The sequence below is a fragment of the Plodia interpunctella genome, chromosome 22 (assembly GCF_027563975.2).
Source record: "Plodia interpunctella isolate USDA-ARS_2022_Savannah chromosome 22, ilPloInte3.2, whole genome shotgun sequence".
Taxonomy (NCBI): domain Eukaryota; kingdom Metazoa; phylum Arthropoda; class Insecta; order Lepidoptera; family Pyralidae; genus Plodia; species Plodia interpunctella.
In genome coordinates, this window is record NC_071315.1 from 4,151,011 (window position 1) to 4,172,911 (window position 21,901).

Sequence of the window (21,901 nt, forward strand, 5' to 3'; positions counted from 1 at the left end):
GCCATTTAGTGTAGATTACAAATTATTAATATTGAATCTATAAGTATTTAGGAGATAACGAATTCAAGAATGTATTTATTTTCAATTGGATAAGTTTTAATAACATTGCTATTTATGACTAGATGTTGCCTGCAGACCCGAGCAAAGATTGACTCCCGGTCTTATACTCTATCTATTCAAAGTTTCATCAAAATCGGCCCAATGTAAACATTGGCTGTGAAAACGTAGCAGATTTCTCCGTTTTGGTACGGAAATATATTTTTTGGAATCAGAAGCAGAAGTAGCATTCTTTTATTTATTGTATTAATATTTAATTGAAGTAATCGACAAAGTTCACTAAAAAATGGAAGGCTTTTGATGTGGTAACTATCCTCAAAATGGAATAAATGAAATCTAAAATAAAACAAAACTAAAATAAATATAAAATATTTTTACTTATTTCAACCGTTTGGGGTTGAGACATTTTGGCCGTGGGGTCCTTCTTTCTACAAATTATACAGCCATCTCCACTAAAATGAGGTAACAGGTGACCAGAAGGCTGATATATATTTCGTCCAGAGAATAAGCATACCCATTCAACGTGGCAATGCCGTCAGCCTTCTAGGTAACGAACTGTAGGAACTAGCATTTTTAAGTAGTTTGTTATTATTAATTATGCCTTAAACTATAATATCAAGAGAAATACAAAACATACGTTACTCGACAATCGAGTTTAGCATTTGTGCAATTGAAATAGTTAAAACACCGATAACACTAAAAGCGGCATTACGCTAACTTAAACTGGCTCCGACATGCAAATCACATCGACACTGCGAGATATTATCACATTTATCGAGTTGTTTAGTCAATGTTGTATTCGAATAGACTATAAGTAAGGTGAAGTTTTTTGTCAAAAATAATCCATATACTAATATTATATATGCGAATATTTGTCTGTATGTTTCGCTTTCACGGCTAAATCGTTTGATCGATGTTGGTGAAATTTGGTAAGCATATAGTTAAAGACTCCCTTTCAAATATAGTTCACATCAATAAATAACCACAATTTCGGTGCTTCCACTATCGTCGGCTGCGTTGATTCGACATAATACATAACTATGTATTGTATTGTTAGAAATTATATATTGTAACTCGACTAATGTGAGAATTGTAATTTTGCAAGGATTTATGTTAGCATCATATTACTGATACTGTCTTATGCAATTTGTATTATCAATAATAACTATCTGTGACCCACGTTTATCAAGGTATTATTGTTAATCTAATACTAGTACAGTGTAGGAAGATCTCAGAGTGAGACAAATTATAAGGATGTAATTTTGTAAATGTATGTTTATCTTCACTAACAATCAATTAACAATATTTTGTGTAGTCATTATGATCAGGTGTTAGTAGCTGTATTTTAAATAAAATAAACATAACTAGATATACATAAGAAGAAATAGTGTTGTATAATATAAAAACAAATATGTTTTTGTAAGGTCCATTCATCACTATTATTGAAATTTAAATCTGACCATGATAAAATTATTAGTATTGGGTTCCAGGCTTATTTGAATACATAAATACGAATACACTTAGGAAAAAATGGGTTTTCTTTTAAATAGAGGTGTACCAAAATATGTATATCTTTCAGTTGCAGCAAAAAATATTAGTTTAATTTGAATCCGCGAGCAAAATATAGAAATAGCATCCACATATCAACATGTACCAACCAAAGGCACAGCATATTAAACAGTACACTTAAACGTCTGACTGGCTATGTGTTATACCTACTGCGAACGCTAGAAAAGCATTTTTCGTAAGTGGCGAGCGTGCGCGCCGACCCGCGACGCGGCTTCCTGTCGGGTGCTATGACCCCGAAGAAATGGTCTATACGCGGGCGAACTCTGCATTTTTTATTATTTTTTTTTTCTCTTTTTAATTGTAGAACCCAGGAAATTGATCGGCGTTTCGGCCAGTTATTTAATGCTCTAACGAGTTTAAGTGATGGGTTTTTGGTTGTTTGGTGTATTTGGACTTCATTTTTGGTAGCGACATAGCTTTGTTATCAAAATATAAGCTAGGTTAATCTATTGCAAATGTGTTTGTCTATTAAAGACAAACTGCTGATCTGAATAAACTACTTATTAGTATATACATAGAATGATAAACTTGGACCAATAGCAAGCCGAAGTCCAATCAATATGCATAATTTTGTGTGTTGGACCTTACCTTAATAATATAAATAAGGTATTCGACAAAGATTATAATTAAGGGCTGGTTTAATTAACGATCGAAAAATATCAAGAAAATCAAAAGTAACAGAAAAAATGGTGAACAACAAGATCCGAGAGAGAGAAAAAACATAGCGCAGGCGCGAAGTGGTCGCCACAGCGCAGACGCGTAGACATTGTGTATGCTTTAGGAGTATAATTATTTAGAAAACTGTTATAGTAAATATTAATAAGAATTAACAAACTTAACTGATACTACTGCGTATTGATACATGCATTACCAAAGTATGGTGTGCAATTATAGCCACAATTAAGAATTCTTTTTTAAATTCCATTAAATCTTAAACGTATTGCTGATGTAAATCATAGTACATTGCGTAGTTTATATGTGAGATTTTTATTGCCGCAAATAAAGTCCACCAATGTACATCCAAAGTTGGCGTACTGTATAACAAAATAATTACTGGGCTATAAGATCTATGGTTTGTTAATATGTATTCTGTAGTTATACCTCATTGTGCAATTGCGCATGTAAACAATTTGATTGCTCTTTTTTATTCCTGATTTATAGCGTCTTGTTCCATAATTACATTAATTACACATAATCTTGCAACCGATTTATTTTCTCACATTCCTATGTAACACTATTCTTGAGTTCATTTAAAAAAAAATGTTGATACTGAAATAAAATAGTTTCAGGAAAATTTAATAATCAATTAGTTTTGGTTTTTGAACAGGAAAAATGGATATCTCTCTCAGTATGATAGTTTTCCTGGTTTCTTTCCCAGCCGTTAAAGTCGGAGCCAAGGGCGTTGTTACACTTTACTGGTCCCAACCAAGTTACTTGAAAAAGGTACCTGGAGAAATTCACGCGGTTTAAACCGCGGGCAAAAGCTGTTTGGGTATATTCAGTCATCATTTTACACCCCCTAGAATGGATCACATAAACTCAAAACCAGCTTTAGTATACTTTAAAGCCACAGAGAGAACACTCCCATAGCATACATAACATTCTGCAAATACCAACCTTCAAACGGTAAAGAAAAATCACAGAAAAAGAAAACATGCTAACACTGCGGTGCATTTTACAAAAGAAAGTTGACCCCGGTTCCCATACATAACTCCATATTTAAACGCTAATCGAGAAGTTTTTCCAGCCAGTCTTTTTGTATTATTAATTGCTATGCGGCTTCCGTGTCATTTTTTTTGTCGATTATGAAATAATCGATTGTAATTATGATAGTTCGCTGAATCAATTTATTCTCGGGTCAGTGTATGTTTTGCACATTCTATGAGTAATGGATAATCTGATTTTTTTACAGATTAAAAATGTAAGAAATCCCACGTGAAGATCAGAGGAATCTTTTATGTATTAAAATAAAATTACCGAGAAAGTTCTTATTTTTTTATATACAAATACCTACTAATAAACTTCACATTAATAAATTATTTATATACTTTTATTAACCAACGATAAATCATAAAGAAACGGAAATCAAAACGAATATATTCAGACTTTAAACTCCACGGTTAATATTTAAACCCTTTTTAAATCGTGTGTAAACAGGCTCATTATAAAACGATAAATAAAATTATCGCCCTTTCACGATCCTGACATCTGTTTAGCGTTCTTATTACGCGACTGCCATAAATATTATGCAATCAGTTCTAAATTCAAGTAATTTTTTCATAACATTTAAATTTTCAACCAGTGACATTCTAGCACAAAACTTTTTAATCTATGCCAGGATGACGACTTAAAAAAGTAACTGTCACACGTTCGCGCCTCTCATAATTTTATATTTCGAACACCCACATCGCAGCAAAAGTCCCTGCCCCTTTCCTCATACGTATAATTAGGAGAAATGATCACGCACTTAATGCGCGACAGGCGTCGAAAGGGCAGGCGTGCTGGCAAATATATGACCGATTTTTCTTATACTACACTAATAAATGTGCTCATAAAATCACGGTCGGCACGTTTAATAATGCCTTTTAATAGAATGATCTTTATTATGAATCATGGCCGTGCCATGTCCGTATTTTCGCGAGATGAATGACTCTGATTTCATTCATCCGAGTTCAAAGTAATCACACTAATGCCATAGAATCGTAACTTAATATTGATATTCAATTATTCTTAGAAATTCGACCACACGCAATCGATATGACCACAAAATCGATCGATTTATCGATTTAAAACAAAACGGTTCCAAATTTGAAACCGGCGGTGTCTGCTGCTCTCTAATTCCGTTTCCCCGCCTATAATTGACGCCGACGCGCCATTTCTTGTCTCATTCTGCCTTAATTGTTCCGTATAAGAGCATCTCGTTCTTCGATGTGTCACGTGCTAATGTCAGTGCAGTGACTATTTTGACAATTATGTCATTTGGTTGTCACTGGCGTGTCATTTGGGCGACGAACGATTGTAGCCCTGTAATTTTGGTATCGTGGTATTCTTGGGGTCAGTGACATTTGTTTTTAAAGTATGGGAAACATCTGTCTCTGGGAATTTTGACACGGGGGGAGGTAAATGGTGACGTTCACCTTTGGCTGGTGCTTGTGTGGGCCAGTGGGCCTGGCGTTGGTTTAGCGCGAAATAATAACTGACTTGAAAATCTTGAGTCGTATATAATGCGAGAACGAATTGATAAATAAATATATTAGGACAAATCATACAGATTGAGCTAGCCCCAAAATAAGTTGATATTTGTGTTATGGGATACTAACTCAATGATACTATATTTTATAACAAATACATATGTAGATAAACATCCAAGACCTGGGCCATTAAGAAAAGGATCATTTTTACTTAGATGATATGACATCACATACTGACGTCAAAAATTTACTTAAAATTACTACTGCCGACTTCCTAAACGCAATATAAATATTTAAACGCAGATGAAGAAGAAGAACATAAATAAACTTCACCGCATTCTTTTCTTCAAAGACGTCAATAAAAGACAAAGCAAAAAATAAAGTGCGATTTATGATGCCATGATAAATGTCGATTAAAATATTGAGTTCGCCGCGAACTTAGAACACAATAAGTTTTTACAAAATTGTTATTAATTCAAAAACGACTTCACCGATTGTGTTGTTCTACGAACTTAAAAATTCTATTGACAGATCCTAAACACCCTTTAAATTTCATCAAAATCAGACTAACGGTTCGAGTTATCGCATTACAAACACACATACAAAATTTGTATTTTTGCCCCATGTCGATTTGTAGACCTCGCTACAAATGACACTCATCCAATAACCCATAGAGCTATAGAATAGTCATAGGCACACTCGTGACCGGGAATTCGCGATCATCTCCGAATTGAGCCATCTCGCCGCATGAATACTGTATGAGCGTGAACTTGGCCCCCGTATCTATTGAGCCAAGTGTATGAGGAATTGCTGATATTATGGATTTTGTTGGAAACCAATCATAATCGTTTAAGTTGTTTGTTTGAGGGTTCAAGGTTTGCGGTTACAGAGAAATGCCGAACTCAAATAAACTGTAATTTATTCAATGTTACACAAGTAATTCAGTTTAGATCATAGTTAACTTTTGTCCGCGGCTTCGCCTGCGTGGGAATTTTGAGATAAAATATAGCCTATAGCAATCTTGGATAATGTACCTTTCTAATGGTGAAATAATTCTTGAAATCGATACGGTAGTTTCCGAGACATAAAAACACACCTTACCGCCTCAAACATAAAAACACACCTTACTTACCTCTTTATAATAATAGTATAGAAGTAATAGATAAACTGGCGAAACGGAAACAGAAATCGACATTTAATCAATTTTAGTACAACAACTATCAGAGGAGCTATATAAATTAATGCAGCTTATTTAGGCCGAGCGCAAACTACCGTTGTACATAAACTAAGGCCCGTTGCAGACACTCCCACGCTTAAAGCTACAGGAGCTTTGGTTAAGCTTTGTACTAAGAACTGTTGTTACTCTAATCTTATTGTTTACTAGCTTTTGACCGCGGCTTCGCACGCATGTGTTATTCTGCGAAAGCGGAACACAAACTTTCACCCCCCATTATAGACAATTGGGGGTTGATTTTTGAAAAAATCTACCCTATTTTTGAACGGGAGACTTTAACTATATGCATACCAAATTTCATCAAAATCGGTCCAGCCGTGAAAGCAGACCAGGCAGATAGACAGATAGACTTTTTCATTTACATAATTTATCAGAGGTAAGTGGTCGGCGTGTGGTTCCGTCCTAAATTAGGACCACTCCATATCCTCCCGTGGATATCATACGAGGCGACTAGGACACTCAGCCTAGACAACTGACAGGCAACAATAATATTCCCAAGGAGGATTGACGTCAGGCAGGCGGGCGGTAGTAAAACTACAATCGAATCTTTAATAAAAAAATTAGTTTTTTTCGCTGACCCGGGGCTTCGCGGCTTCATAACCCCGAAAAAAACATACAGAGATAGATCTTAATACAATGGTCGTCTATCTATTATAGCCGCAAAACCAACTAGTGAAAAACTTAATACATATACCCATACATTTATTTAAAACGTAAAATATTTCTAATATTGATATGATAATAACTTACGTAATAACTTAACACAGGGTCTTACTCTTACACTAACACTTAAGGTCCCTTAAGTTGGGACTAAATAAATTAATCGACTTGGTAACATGAATCTCAAACTCACAATTTTACGGTAGAAAAACTGAGCTGCGAGACTTGGTTTTTTAACCAGCGTGTTTTTGATGGCATTATTATTTCCATACATGCAACGTGATGGTGTAATGGTTAAGCCTTTGGAACGAAAGGTCCCACGTTCGAATCCTACTCGTGCCACATGAATCTGTATACCAATCTGACTCATGTATAGTAGTTTTCATCGACCACCACTTGCTTCCGGTTAAGGAAAACATCGTGAGGAAACCTGCACACTGGTTGATTCTTATTAACTTGTGTGTGAAATGGACAAGGCAATGGAAAACCACTCCATTAATAATGCCAAGAAAGTTGTTGTGTGCGTTTCATTCCACGTAATAACCACGACCCTCAGCCATAAGGAATACGACTATGAAGAGACATGCAACGTGCATACAAAAGACATCAACGCTACCGTATCGCCACATCGAGTAATACTTACTATAAACGCAAAAGTAAGTTTGTTAACTCTTCACGCTTAATCTACCAATCTTAAAATTTTGCATACATATAGTTTTAAGTACGGAAAAGGACATATGGTACCTTTTATCTAGGAAAAATAACTGCTTCCTTGGGAAATCGAGCGGACGAAGCCGCGTGCAAAAACTAGTATTATAAATGCGAAAGCTGTGTGAGTATGTATGTCTGTTACTCTTTCACGCAAAATCTACGGACCGATTGTTGTGAATTTTGGTACACGGGTAGAATATAACCTGGAGTAACACATAGGCTACTTTATATCCCGAAATTCCCACAGATTGAGTTAGCCCCAAAGTAAGTTCGAGGCTTGTGTTATGGGATACTAACTCAACGATACTATATTTTATAACAAATGATTATATAGATAAACATCCAAGATCCAGGACAATCAGAAAAATATTATTTTCCATCATGACCTGATCCGGGGTTCGAACTCAGAACCTCGGGAACTCGGGACCTGCTTATACCTCTGAGTGCCACCGAAGTCTTCATTAATCAATGTCTCTCTCTCTCTCTCTCTCTCTCTCTCTCTCTCTCTCTCTCTCTCTCTGTCTCTATTAATCCGAATATACACATAACTCATAGACCTCTCATCAATCTCGACCAGAATCGCCAAGAATGTTGTTGTAAAGTTGTACCCTCATATTTCTTAGAAATATTGAGCACATGGCTTGTTGCCACGCGGGCCACGTTGGCGGCATCCTGTGCTCGGCCTTCGGTTTCCAGAATTTGAAGATACGCCGGTAATAATGATAGCTAATAACAAAACATCGTGCCGCAATGCGAGCGGCGCGTGTCCGTTGTTTTGTACGACACGTCAAAAGTAGTGTTGAAAATCTAGTACGGACTGGGCACACTAGCGCCACTATCACATTATTAACAATTTATTTTCACGAATAGCGAAAACTAAATACTAGAATAGATGAATATAGTGTATGAAATGCTGACTCCCGTTCTGGGAAATGGTAACTCCCGTTCTGGGAAATGGTGACTCCCGTTCTGGTTCGTTTCTGGTGCAAAGGATTGCCATTGCTATTCCGCGTGGCAACGCCGCGCCTTTGCATCGGAAACCTTGGGAGGCGGATTATAATTAAAGCATTTAATGACCATAGTAGACCAATAGTTTAGTAGTTTTAAGTTTAGTTTTAAATGTATTCTATTGTATAAATAAGTAAAGTACTGGAACAATGATAATAAAATATAAAATAAAAATATAGTGTATCTGTGCAAAATCGGACATTTAGTGGATATTTCATTCTGTTACAAAAAAAGTATATTGGCAATCTACTGATCTTGCCAATATATATTATGTTATACTCGAAAGGATTTTATCAAGTATTTAGAATAATAAATTTCTATTACATATAATGTAGATACCATTATTTTAGTGGCGATTATTAACTATTAAAGTTTACAAACTTTAATAGTTAATAATCGCCATTAAAATAATGACCACTCAGGAGATACATCTGCTGAGTGGTACTCCTGTCTCCGATAGGTCTGCTATGTTTGAGCTGTCTTGTGATGAGTTGGGGATAAATTAAATCTAGCATAGCATATTCTGTCTCTGTCTGTCTGAATATAATAAAAAAAATACGGGTTGTACTCCGGGAGTGCCGGCAGAAGTGAAAATTTAATAAGATAATTAACGTATTGCATTTTTGACGTCTTACGAATTCTCGATCTGAGGGGTTTGCATTTCACTTCTGACCATCGCATCGATTCTAAATGAGACGCAACGAACCAATCACATTGCAGTGTGGTTGTCATTGAGTCACAATGGCGCAATGTGATTGGTTCTGCACTAGCAGGGCCTGAATTCGAATTCGGTCTCAATTCGAATCGATTCCATGGTAAGAAATGAAATACAAATCCGCCCTAACCCCTCAGGTCACGTGTCCTGACACGAGTTTAACCTTTTTTTTACGCATCAGAAAAAGTGCACAACGCCGCTAAAGAATTTATTTTTATTTTTTATTTTTATTTCTACTAGAATAATTGTGGATTAGCACTTTTTATAATTCCCGTACACAACAATGGACACACACCACGGCGCGTGCTGGCGACGTGACCGCACGGTCGCGCGGCGCATAGTGAGTGTGTGGAACGCACCTTTATGTCTTTACTTCAACTACTAATATTCAATAAACCGTTGGACAGTTACGAATGAAAAATATTAAAGAACACTTTTTTACATTGACAAGATAGAATAAAGGAATTAATTAGCTATTTGTATACACATGTGTCAATACAATATCTATATTCACCAATATCAATGGTCTAAATTTAAAATTGATATTATTAATCGTAATTCGTAGAAGTTACAGACTCAGGATAGGTTGCACCGTCATCTTTGACGCAGTTAACTTTGGTGGTGATGGAATTTAATCTGTACTCTTTAATAATTGTGAAGTATATGCTACTGAGTTTTGAGGAGATTCGAGTTGTGGGTTTGGGATTTTGAGATTCTTTTTATTTGCTAGTCTCCTGATGTGTCCCACTGCTGGGCAAAGATCTCCGGTTTCCTTTTCCATAAATCTGTCGAGGCCAGCCTGTTGCCACCGCCGCAGGATGTTTTTTTTTGAGAATAAACTTGGAAAAACTGGAAATACTTTAGGAGAGATTTTGAAAAAATATATATATTTTACTTCAAGTATTAATATATTTCGTTTTTACTTTCGTTCGTACTCATTCGTATTCGCATCAAATGGATTTATTAAGTACTTCGGAGTAAGTACCTACTAATTCCATGCATCAAAAACAATATGTGTTTCAACGTATGAGAAACTTCAAAAAATATAAAATCAATAAAAAATAAAATAATATTATATATTTCTACTCTTGATAAACAGACAATGTTCATTGATGATTGTATAAATAGTTTATAACTGAATTAAAAAATAAATAAAATTAATAAATGGACACTCAACGGCTCACACATTTAAATTATGCTAAAGTGATTAGCACTTTAGCATAATTTAAATTACTATTAACCTAAACAACGGAGCCGCAATGTGCTACGTCGTCGAAATGGGGCATGAACTTCGCCATATAACCATAAAAACACATAAATATTATATAAATTTATACCAACTCACCGAATCATGGAACATCTCATGTAAAGTGATGATTAGGGGCATCCCTGACACGCCTTCAGCAATTCCATCGTAATGTAGAACCATGGTACGTACACCCAAACCAAAATCCCAAAAGAAAAAATATGTTGCTTGGGACAAGAACTTGATCAGTCATCGTTCGCGCCATTGATTCTCATTTAAATCAAACGGAAATTATACAATCCTTTTATTTTATACTTTTTTATAGTATTTCTTGTAACCGCAACGTCATCCAGCACGAGCCTAGGCGCACGCGCAGCGCATCTTAACGCGAAAGAAAGAGATGCAAGTATACGCGTCAAATGGGAGTGAGCGAGACGGACAGATGATTAATGGCCACGACACACGAGCGAGAAATCCAGTCAAATTAGGAGAAATAAATATCAACGTTGATACAACGAGCATAAGTGATTTAAGCATTTTATAAAATGTTAAGAGCACCTAATGATGCTTGGCGAATTTTGAAATTTTTACGCTCAAAGTTTTTTGTACAACATTTTCACAGTGTAAATTATTGCGCGGCTTGCGGTGAGATGTTTGAAATAAATAATATGGCCTTGTCTTCAACGAAATGTCAATGAATGGATTGTTTGATTAGATTAAAATTAATAAAGCTTTGTTTATGTATTTCTTGAAAAATATATATTAGGAAGTATCTGGAAATGAACGTCAACTGAAATTCAGGCAATCGATTTTTGGAAAACGTACAAGTTACCTATTCACTTTTACACAGTTTTGCGTGCATTAATACGTCAATTATTAAAGGTGGTATGATATCTGAAAAATACCTTTCACGTTTATTATTTTTTTTTATTATTTATAGTATAGTTTTTTTTAATCTAGTACAGTCGACAGCAGTGTGAACATGCCATGTTGTAAAAGCGGAAAATTTTCAATGAATTTGGGGAGGTTGATATGCCGATGACGGAGTGACGTGTGGTTGCGGCCTAGAAAAGGACCACTTCATCAAGGGACGCATAGCCTAGGCAGTTGATATGCAACAACACCATTCCTAAGGAGGGTTGACATTAAACAGGCAAACGCATGTAAAATCATATATGAAAATGTTCAGATAAATTTTAATAATTTATTTTTTAAAATAAATAATAAAATCTTTATTCAAGTATCTTAATAGCTGTTACAATATAGTACATGTATAAAAAAACTATTAAAAAAATGTAGTGTAATAAATTTTTATGTAAGGATTATTTCTAGGGCTTCGCGGAGTCACAGTCCCGAATGAAACTAGCGAGATATGTTGATGGCGGGAGACTACCTTATATAAATTTATGGGATTACACCACATACTTCAAGTTTCCTAGTACAGACCAATGGTCTACCTCCACATAGGTAATTTGATAGGCGTGCGCATGCGCAGGGGGAGGCGATACAATGCCCGCCGCCGGCCTTCTGCGCACGGTTTATTTTATTACTATCCAGATGAGGTCCAAGTCACGAGAGATAACGACCTCTGTGGCAAGGTGGTCAGTCCGCCTGCCAACTGGAGGTCCTGGGTTCGATTCACAAAAAGTTGTACTTGTTTCTGTTTAAGGCGTGTGCTTCTTTATATTATAGATATCTCATTTAAAAAAAATCATAATCTGTACATTATTACTAATATAGTTTTAAACTTATTTAAAAAATTATAACTAAATAAAATAACTAATTCAATAAAAAAAGGATGTGTTGCCTTTATATAACGTGATAGAAAAATGACATGTTTGTGAAGACCAAATTGAAAATTATAATAAATTTATTAAGGAATTGCAAAATAAGATATAAATACGATAATATGTTCTAAGCAGACTGAGCTGCAGCCTTCTTCCAGTAGATTTATAATGATTACAACAAATAACACAGTAGATAAATTGTGAACTTTACACCGCGCGCCGAGCAGAAGAGGACAATTCGAGTTTCCGTCAATATAGAAGTGTCTACGACCGAATAAAACCCCTCTTTACATAAAGAGGGGCATTTCGGCAGCTTTGTGCTTTCTGAGAAATGCAAAAAAGCTCGGACTCACGCAAATGTTACAGAATAATGAGCGAGCGTAAGTAAAGTCGCGTCGAAATAGTTTGTAGTTGTATTTTTATTTTATTTTTTTAACTTATGTTCACAAGATAACAGTGTATAAAACTTACAAAGAGGAAACTAAGATATCCTTTTTGTTATAGATACAAATTCATATCCATGAAAGCGTTTTTTAACCGTTCATTTTTTTACTTATTCGTCAAGCCGTAATCCGTACAACACGTCAATCATTTACAGCTTTTCGTCAAGTCTACTCCTTTGGTCAAGTCTTTAAATATTGAAAACTGTATTTTATACGTCTGGCTGCGTAGACTTGTAGTCTACCTATGTTCCACATCATCATACTTTAGGATCTTCTAAATTGATGAACTGTTAAATACATACATCTTCTTTTCTTCAATACTCAATACTGTTAAATTTGTTGCAAGTTGCGTACAACCGCGTGCACGATAATACACCCTGTTTCTGTATTTTAAGATTTGCTATGATATAATTTTAAAAAATGTGATTAACTATCACCTACCACGTGTGAGACAACGATTACTGACGTAGTTTACAAACCAAGTCTCACTTCTGTGTCATCGTTACTTTACAACTCAACAGGCAAATAAGGAACAGTGTATATACAGTCATCACAACCTCAAATTCGTTGCAATTCCACCTCTATCACTACAGCACAAAGATCCATGTAGTGTGACTTACTATGTCGACGACTGTACGTTTAGCAACTATGGTTTTTATAGCAAGCTATGAAATGCTTCGCGTTTAGTGCTACAGTGTTTTGTGGATTCCTTTGTGGCGGGTTTTAGAATAATATTGCACATTCGAGGGAAACCGATGGCGTTTTATACGACATGGAACGTAACATTGAAATGGGCTATCGACATGCCTCCCCGTCTTTCGTTTGATGGAAATATACAAAATTATTTTTTATTCTTGTTTCACGTAAACTGCCTAGTAAACAAACTTCGTGTACGCCATGTTTAGGCACTATGCTACTTAGACGTCATGTAAGGACACTTAAATATTGATTTTTATTTTTAATAAAGGTTAGATTTCGTATAGTATAGAGCTGCTTGGAAAACTTGGAGAGACCTTTGCCCAGTGGTGAGTAGAGGTTAATTTTTTTAAAATTAAACTCTATATTTATAAACGAAAAACCAGTTGACGGAAATGCAGTATATTGAATAGAATTCTTATTACGAGTGATAGAAATATGTGTTTAGTGTACACTAATAATGTCAGTTATATCTTCTTATTAATTTTATTTATTTATTACCAAAAACCGAAATCCGAACCGTATCTGAACATATCCTGACATTCTAAAAGGAAAACGCCGTTGCGTAAACTGCATTAAGTATATAAATGATTTATTAATCTGCTAGTGTGTTAAGATGAAGTACGCTATCTAACATTTCAATTCAGAAGCATTAGTGTTTATAGTATTTAAATATATTTTTCTATTTATGTACTTACTTATGTATGTATAGCAACGACTATAACGGTATATTTGCACATTATTCTATGGTAAGACATGGTTGAGTTTTAAGATTGTATGTGTCAATTCACACGTGTTTTTGCAAATAAAATATCTTTTATCACTATCTTTTTATATAAGCTCTATTAATATTGCCAAAAAAGTCATTGCATATGTTACATTCTACATAATGAAACTGACATGAAGAAAAAAATATGCTTAGTTAATCTTATCGTATGATATTTTTCTTAATAGTAGAAATAAATTTGGCCTTCCTCCAGTATTTTACAGTCAAATAAAACTATTCTGCCACCGTCTGCAACTGTAATATTTTAAAAAACAAATGGATTGACCAGCGCATTCGGCATCAAAATGCAAAAAAAAAAACGTGTGCGAAAAGGACACAACACACAAACGTCCTGGATAGAGAGGAACGGCGATTGAAATTTAGAATGCGACGCGTGCGCACAGACATCCGTCGTCGATGCGAAAAAATGGTGCTGCCATCTATCGTTCCTAACTGGCGCTACAGTTACCAGTTAAGGTCAGATTGTGCTTTTTGCTTATATTTCAATTTGAATTTGATTTTGAGACGTGCAATCAACACCTGATTGTTTAATTTATTAGTTCCAACTTGAATGTTTTAACTGCGGCGGTTCGAATCACCCAAGTAGGTATTTAAATATCATTGGAAAAGTAGTGCCAATCGCCCAGGAATTTTTTTGAATCAGCCGTTCCAGCACAACCATACGTGTAAGTTACACGCTTGGTTGTGACGCCGTGAAGCTCTGGGTTCGTGTATTAAAATAATTCCAATTCTTTTAGTTCGATTGTTTATGCAGAAAGATAAACAATCGAATGGAAAGTAATCCGTCGGGTCCTGATAGAAAGAACAAAACAAAGAAGTGTTGGCTTGATGTCGTAAAGGATGATAGTCGTGTCAACATGTCAACTGAAGATGGCGAAGGCCGTGCTTAAATTCAGTCTAAGTCTTTATTAGGTTATAGTAAGCAGTAGGTACTTAAAAACTAGGAAAAATAGGAAAGTAGTTTTATATCTCGGGAAGAAACTGAGACAACGCTCATATAAGAGAGAGACAGAGCAAGTTTCTGAATCGATCGATCGGAACTCCCAAATTGGGTGACACGAACGAAAACCAGAAGCCGAAGTGGAACTAATGATTAATTTTAATGATCCGATCCATCATCCGTGTTATGACGCGGTGGTCCGGCTATCATCATTAATTAGATCAGTTAATGATAATGATTGACTTGAGATCAAATTGTACGGATTAAGTTTTTTGTTTCGTTATTTTTGGTGTTACCACTACATGCTTGGATGTCGTACGAAACTACAAAAGGACACATAGCTTTAACAGCATGTAGGCAACAAGAACATTCCCATAGTGTGTTGATGTTAGGCGGCCGGTTGTAAAATGATAACCAAATCTTCTAAATTAAATAGTAATTGTTTTACGCTTATCCGGGGCTTCTACTTTTACCCTGAGCGTATTCCGTATTCCGGTTATTTACTCAGCTGTTGAGCGTCGGAGCCCGAGATCCGCTATTATAACTATTTTTATTAGAAAGATGAAAAAAGTCTGAACATTTTGACCAAAATCTAATAAAAAAAATGCTGGTCCGGGAGCGAACGAACAAAATATCCATTAACCATTTTTATAGGCTTTTCCCTTGATTGACATTTACAATAAGCATGGGAGAAGTTGCTGGCACATTCTATGGTTTATTTTCGCTCCCACACCAGCATGCGAGATTCTTTTACTTCGCAACTAATGTATTCAACTTCCAAAAAGTTAATACGACCATTTACGTTGCCAAGACCATGTTTACCTGATACACTTTTTCCAAAATCCCCCACAAGGTTTGATTGATAACTGTCATTCAATCCTATTTTGTTATAGTTAACCGCACGTCATTGAAAATTCGCCTTTATTACCATCGAATAACTGGAAGAATTGAGAACTGTAGCGGACTTGCAATCGACTGTAACACGTGACTGTACAGCCGACCGCGTGTCAAACTGCCCTGCATAGAATTTTATGTCGCTGTAATAGGTGATAATTTGCAATGACTTCGAGTAGGTTGATGTGCTGTCGATTGTACTTAATAGCTAATCATTTGTTATCTTCATCCTTAAGTTGCATTTGGGTGGTTTTCTACGAAATAATTCTATGATATCTTAATGTATTAAACGAGATCTTCGCCATTTGGAACGTCCATATCAATGACAGGCGTATTTGTTTAAATTTTTTGATGTTTTGTAAGAAAATTTAGATTCATTGCTCTATTGGAAGATGGAGATCTAAAATTGGAGCGATCACATTATAATTTGTCACCTGTAATGTGATAATTATATATACAACTAGTTTTTGCCCGCAACTTCGCGCGCACTTATTATTTATCCGCTCATAACTTAATTATCAATATCTTGGAATTTAAGCAACGTATCGCAATGACACCTATATCAGATATTAAGTTAGACTTTCCGCTGTAGAACTATAAAAACCGCATCATACAGACAGACCGATAGACCAAAATATGGTATATATTTTATTACGGTTTTACTCGAGCGAGGCCGGGACGGACCGCTAGTGATGCATGAATGAAATATCGATAGGATGTCCGATAGATCTTATGTCAATGTCCCAGACTATAATGCATGCAGTAGGCGGAGAGATATTAAGTATATTTTGACTAATAACCATGATAAAACTACTAACATTTAAGAAAAAGCTAGATTTTATATTTGATTTTATATATTTAATGCTAATTCAAGAAGTAGACATGAAACTAAGTGAGAAAGAAATTTGCATGAGGCTAGACAAGGTGAGCAAAAATAAACCTTACATATTATAAAATAAAGTCCACTGCCGCGTCAGTCTGTCTGTCTGTTCGCCATAAATCAAAAACGAATGCATGGGTTTTTATGCAGCTTTCACCAATAGAAGGTTATTATTATATAATATAAGTATTTACACGTGCGAAGTCGGAACGGGCAGCTAGTGATCTATATTTATCAAATACTAGCGGCTTCCCGTCCCGGCTTCGTTTGGGTAAAACCATAATAAATTATACTCGTACTTCCTTAATCATACGATCTACGGATGAAAATCGTACAAAAATCCGTCCGGTAGTTTCTAATTTATCGCGATCATACAGACAGACGCGACAAGGGGAGAAGGTCGTAACGACCACGGTGGCGCAGTCGTAAAGTGCTTGCCTTTGAACCGTGAGATCCCGGGTTCGATTATCGGTCGGGTCATGATGGAAAATGATATTTTTCTGTTTGGTCCAGGTCTTGGAGGTTTATCTAATATGTATTTGTTATAAAATATAGTATCATTGAGTTAGTATCCCATAACACAAATCTTGAACTTACTTTGCAGCTAACTCAATGTGTGTGATTTGTTCTTATATATGCCCTGGACAGGATATAGACAATTGGAGATGTAAGGAGAAAGTTTATTAGAATCGCATCGTACACCTCTTTGCTATGTATTAAAAATAAATATAATTTATCCTGTTTGCTATAAAAAATATGTAGTAATTTATAATTTTCAATTAATTATAATTTTTTAATGTACACTCCTTATAAGTATGAGAAAATACAGACACATTATTTTTATCGTGGTTAAATTTAAAAAATGGCAACGCAATGCGCACTGGCATTCAAGACAAATCGTTTCCAAAAAAGAACAGTCGGAATCCCATGCTGACAACACTAATCCGAGACGCGACCTTTCGTAATAAATGATTAATTATTCGATATCGATAAACAGATACACGGATAAACTGCGCCACTAATGGACTACGACGCACACTACAGGAAGCCCCCCCTGTCATTTGTCACCGTGACATTTGACATCAGTCAAGTCTACCTTGATACCTGCTTGTCATTTTTTGTCGATTACGTTTTCTACTCGGTTCAATGCTTCACAGGTTGACGGGTTTATTTTAGAATTTACAAAATTTTAAAGAATTTTATTTCAAGGATATTTCCTCTCGTCTTTTTCCCTGTTCCTTCTACAGTTATAAAGCATAGCTTGGATTTGCTACTAATAAGTATTGAAAAAGACCATATTTTGTTTTTAAAAAATCAAATTATTAGAGCTACGTATTTATTTTCAAGACCAAGTTTGATCTATTCTTATGTAAATAAGATACTTTGCAGCACCAATCACACATACTAATATTATAAATACCAAAGTCTGTCTATCTGTTTCGCTTTCGCGGTTAAACCGCAGGACCAATTTTAATAAAATTTGGTATGTATATAGTAAAAATCCTTCTAACCCCGACGTTCAAATATAGGTTACTTTTCTTTCAGAAATCAACCTCCGAACCACCCGGGGGGTGAAAGTCAGATAATTTCACGCGAGCGAACCCGCGGGCAAAAGCTAGTATTCATTTATTCAATAAAACAAAAACTACTATGGTAGATACCTACAGATATTCCAAGACTTTACCTAATGTTTTCCCATATTTGATTACTCACAATGTAAGTATTTACATAGATATTCGATTTAAGTTCTTCTAAATGTTCTGGTACTATGAATTTTATTTATTTTCTTTATTAAATACATTTCTACTGTACTAGCAGCTGCTCGTGACTTCGGCCGTATTATTTTCTAGTTTTTAAAGAAAAACACCAATATTTTGTCTTCACAGTATTAGTATAGATACATTAGTCATACTTTTAGTTACTATTTGTTAACAAATAGTTAAAATACTTATAAAATATTTATGCAAATGCCTTTTGCTCCTCTTACATTTGAATTATGGTAATTTCTTCTCTGTCCAGTTTATATTTAGTCATATTTCCTAATATAGTCAGAATACTAGAATACAAAGGCTCACAATAACCAATTCAAAATGTTTACCTTATCGATAACTTGATATCAATATTTCACTTCACTAAAAGTAAAGTTGTTTGCTTGCCAGTAGCAAGCTGTGTCGCGTTGATAAATATCCTTGAAGATTGTTCAGTCTTCTCGATAATTTCACTATGCAACTCACACTTTTAGCCCCAAATAAAAGCCTGCCTTATGAAGTTAGTTTTAAAGCTCAAATCACAATAACGAAATAAGTGTACTTACTTGGACAACAGGAGATTTATTGCCCTCTCATGGCGCGTATTTTATAGTTATTTGATAAAACACTATCGTGATTATTTAAGCCAGAGTCTGTGACACACCGTGTCTATTTTATTTCCCAAACACTCTTCTAATATTAAAGGAATGTTATCTAGATAGTACAGAAGCATTCATAATATCGGTGTTACCTTTCACGTTTAGCTACCAGGTTCGCTGACAAATGACCTGTCTTAAGATCGTAAAAAGCCTCATAATGTATACAGACCACGAGTTTTCTCTGGTTGCACGATAAAAACGTGTAGATTCAATAGTCGTTAAATACAACAATCGACTCATTTGCTTTTTTCTCATGTTCCAGGTAAAAAATGGCGTTCGCTGACTCCGCAAGACAGGCGGCCGTTTGTCGAGGAGGCGGAGAGGCTCCGCGTGATCCACATGACGGAGCATCCGAACTACAAATATAGGCCACGAAGACGGAAGCAGAACAAAACTAGACCTAACCAACCGACCACCCCAGTGAGCGCTCCCCCTGGCGCGTCAGCCGCCCTCGGCTCTCCCTACGCCACTGCCACTGACTCGCCTGATGCCCGATTCTCACACAACCCTGGAGCGGGATTCTCCCCCTACCGCACGTCTCCTCTCGCTTCTGACTCATTCCAATCTAATCAACAATTCAATGGCCACGTCCAAACTCCCGAATCTTCCCCTGCGAGGTCACCCGAGCCCCAGGGCAGGAGGAGCGCCCCGGCCGAGGCTCCATTGCCAACACCAGATGCCTCGCCCGTCGAGAACGAGAAAGAGAACTTCCAATATGAGGAGAGGCGGAGAGCTATCAACGCTTCATCTCTGTCAGACTCTTACTCGCCCTATAAGACGTACAGGACGCCAGGATCATTCTCGCCTGCGCCGGTCGCAGCCATGGGCATGGCCAACGGCATGTATGTCATGTGCACGCAGAGGAACAACGCGGAACAGCCGCCGCTAGTGACGGGAACATTCTTCCCACCGGTCGCGACCTCGCAAGACCAACAAGCTTTAGGCACGAGCACTCCACGAGTCTCATCTGCTCCCAGTGGCTCCATGCCAGCGGAGTATAGCATTCAGTACCATCCTTACGAGCAGTACGAGCAGATGTATAAAACTGAGGACACTTACGTGTCGCATTACCCAGATCAGCCCAAATCTGAATACGACACTGGTGGTTCGTATTTTTCTGAAGAGCCACCGCCAAATACTCCCCAAGAGTCTGATCCGAACTATATGAATCAGCGTCCAGAAATACGGACGGGATCACCTGATTCTGACGTGGATGCTCGAGAGTTCGACAAGTATTTAGATTACGGGGCTGAAGGTGCTATGGAGCAGCACCAACAGCAGTACAGATACGAGCAGCAGCAGTACTCGAGGCCCCCTTACTGCGGCGAGCAGCCACCAGGGCCGGAGTACTGTTCCGAGCGGATGTACCCGTCTCCCTACGCTTCTGTGATCTCCGCACCCCCCTCTGTGGCGTACGCTCCCCCCGCCCCGGGCGCTGACGTCAGACCTGAAGACGAATTCAGCGTCATTTTGGCCGGGGTGCGACAAACCTGCTACAGCAACTGACTATAGGGGACTGACATGGGACAGTAAGGACATACTTCCTAAATATAGCCCAAAGATTAAACCGTCTTGGTCTTTCAAATTTAGTGACTGCAATATAGGAAAAGCGCATAAGATATTATTATATTATACTAAATATTTCCAGTTGAATGATTGTAAAGAATATACTTAGGTTTTTTTTATTAATGTGTAAATATATCAATTGTACTGTATTATCATTTCTGGATCTTATAAACAATTATTCTTTTTATCTAGAAATGGTAAGTCAGCGCTCATATTTACTCGTTATAGCGATTTTCTATTACTCATTTAAATCAAATTATTGTTAATGAATAGAAAAAGGCTGTTTAAATATACGAATAATGGAATCACGAATTGGTGCTATGTAAAAATGATCTAACTCAAAAGTAATAATAATTTTGCGTGACAAAATCAGCTTGCAATGTGGTATCGAATATTCCTATGTAAAAGTTTATTTATTTGTAACTATTTTTGTGTATATTTCGTAGTTAAAAAAATAACAAAAGTATCTGTTTAATCGAAATATTAGTTCTTCCTTTAAGCCTGTAGATATAGAGTGTAAGTTTTATTTTTGTAATATTTTATTTAGAGTTAATAATATTATGTGTATAAATTGTAAGTTGATAAATAAAAATGTCTCATAGTTATACTTGTACTAAAATTTTAGATAAATGTTTAGATTATGTTGCAATTTGTAGCGTCTTAGAGAAACCACACGCACTGCGAAACTTGTTCTTTATAATTGTAAGAAAATTTATAAGAGCAATAAAAGCTATATTCTACATCAATTATTTTTATTTCAAATGGCTACTTCACTGGGTATAAAATAAAATGTATATTGGTACATATTTAAATAACCAAATAAAATAATTAAATGTCACTTTAATTCTCGGTTTTATTAATTAGGAGATTTCATCGGTCTCATTATTCGTGACGTCACAATACACCTGTATGTATCTGATTTGACTAGTTGGAAAATAGTCAAATTGGCGTTCAATCATACAGTGATGATGTGGCGTGTGGTCCCGCCCTAGAATAGGACCACTCCAAATCCTGGATGTCGTATGAGGCGACTAAGGGACACATGCCTTAACAGCTGATAGGCAACTATAGCATCAACAAAGACATTTCAGGCAGGCAGCTGGTTATAAA

General features: G+C 36.2%; 1 protein-coding gene across 1 annotated transcript in view; it reads left to right on the top strand.

Annotated features, from left to right (window-relative positions):
- Window positions 1-21,533, top strand: part of Sox15 (Sox box protein 15) — a 111,734-nt gene extending 90,201 nt beyond the window's left edge. Inside the window, exon 4 of the mRNA XM_053762312.2 lies at window positions 19,488-21,533. Coding sequence (XP_053618287.1) covers window positions 19,488-20,731 — 1,244 coding nt within the window. The 3' untranslated portion in view covers window positions 20,732-21,533. The remainder of the gene's footprint in view (window positions 1-19,487) is intronic.
- The last annotated feature ends 368 nt before the right edge of the window (window positions 21,534-21,901 follow it).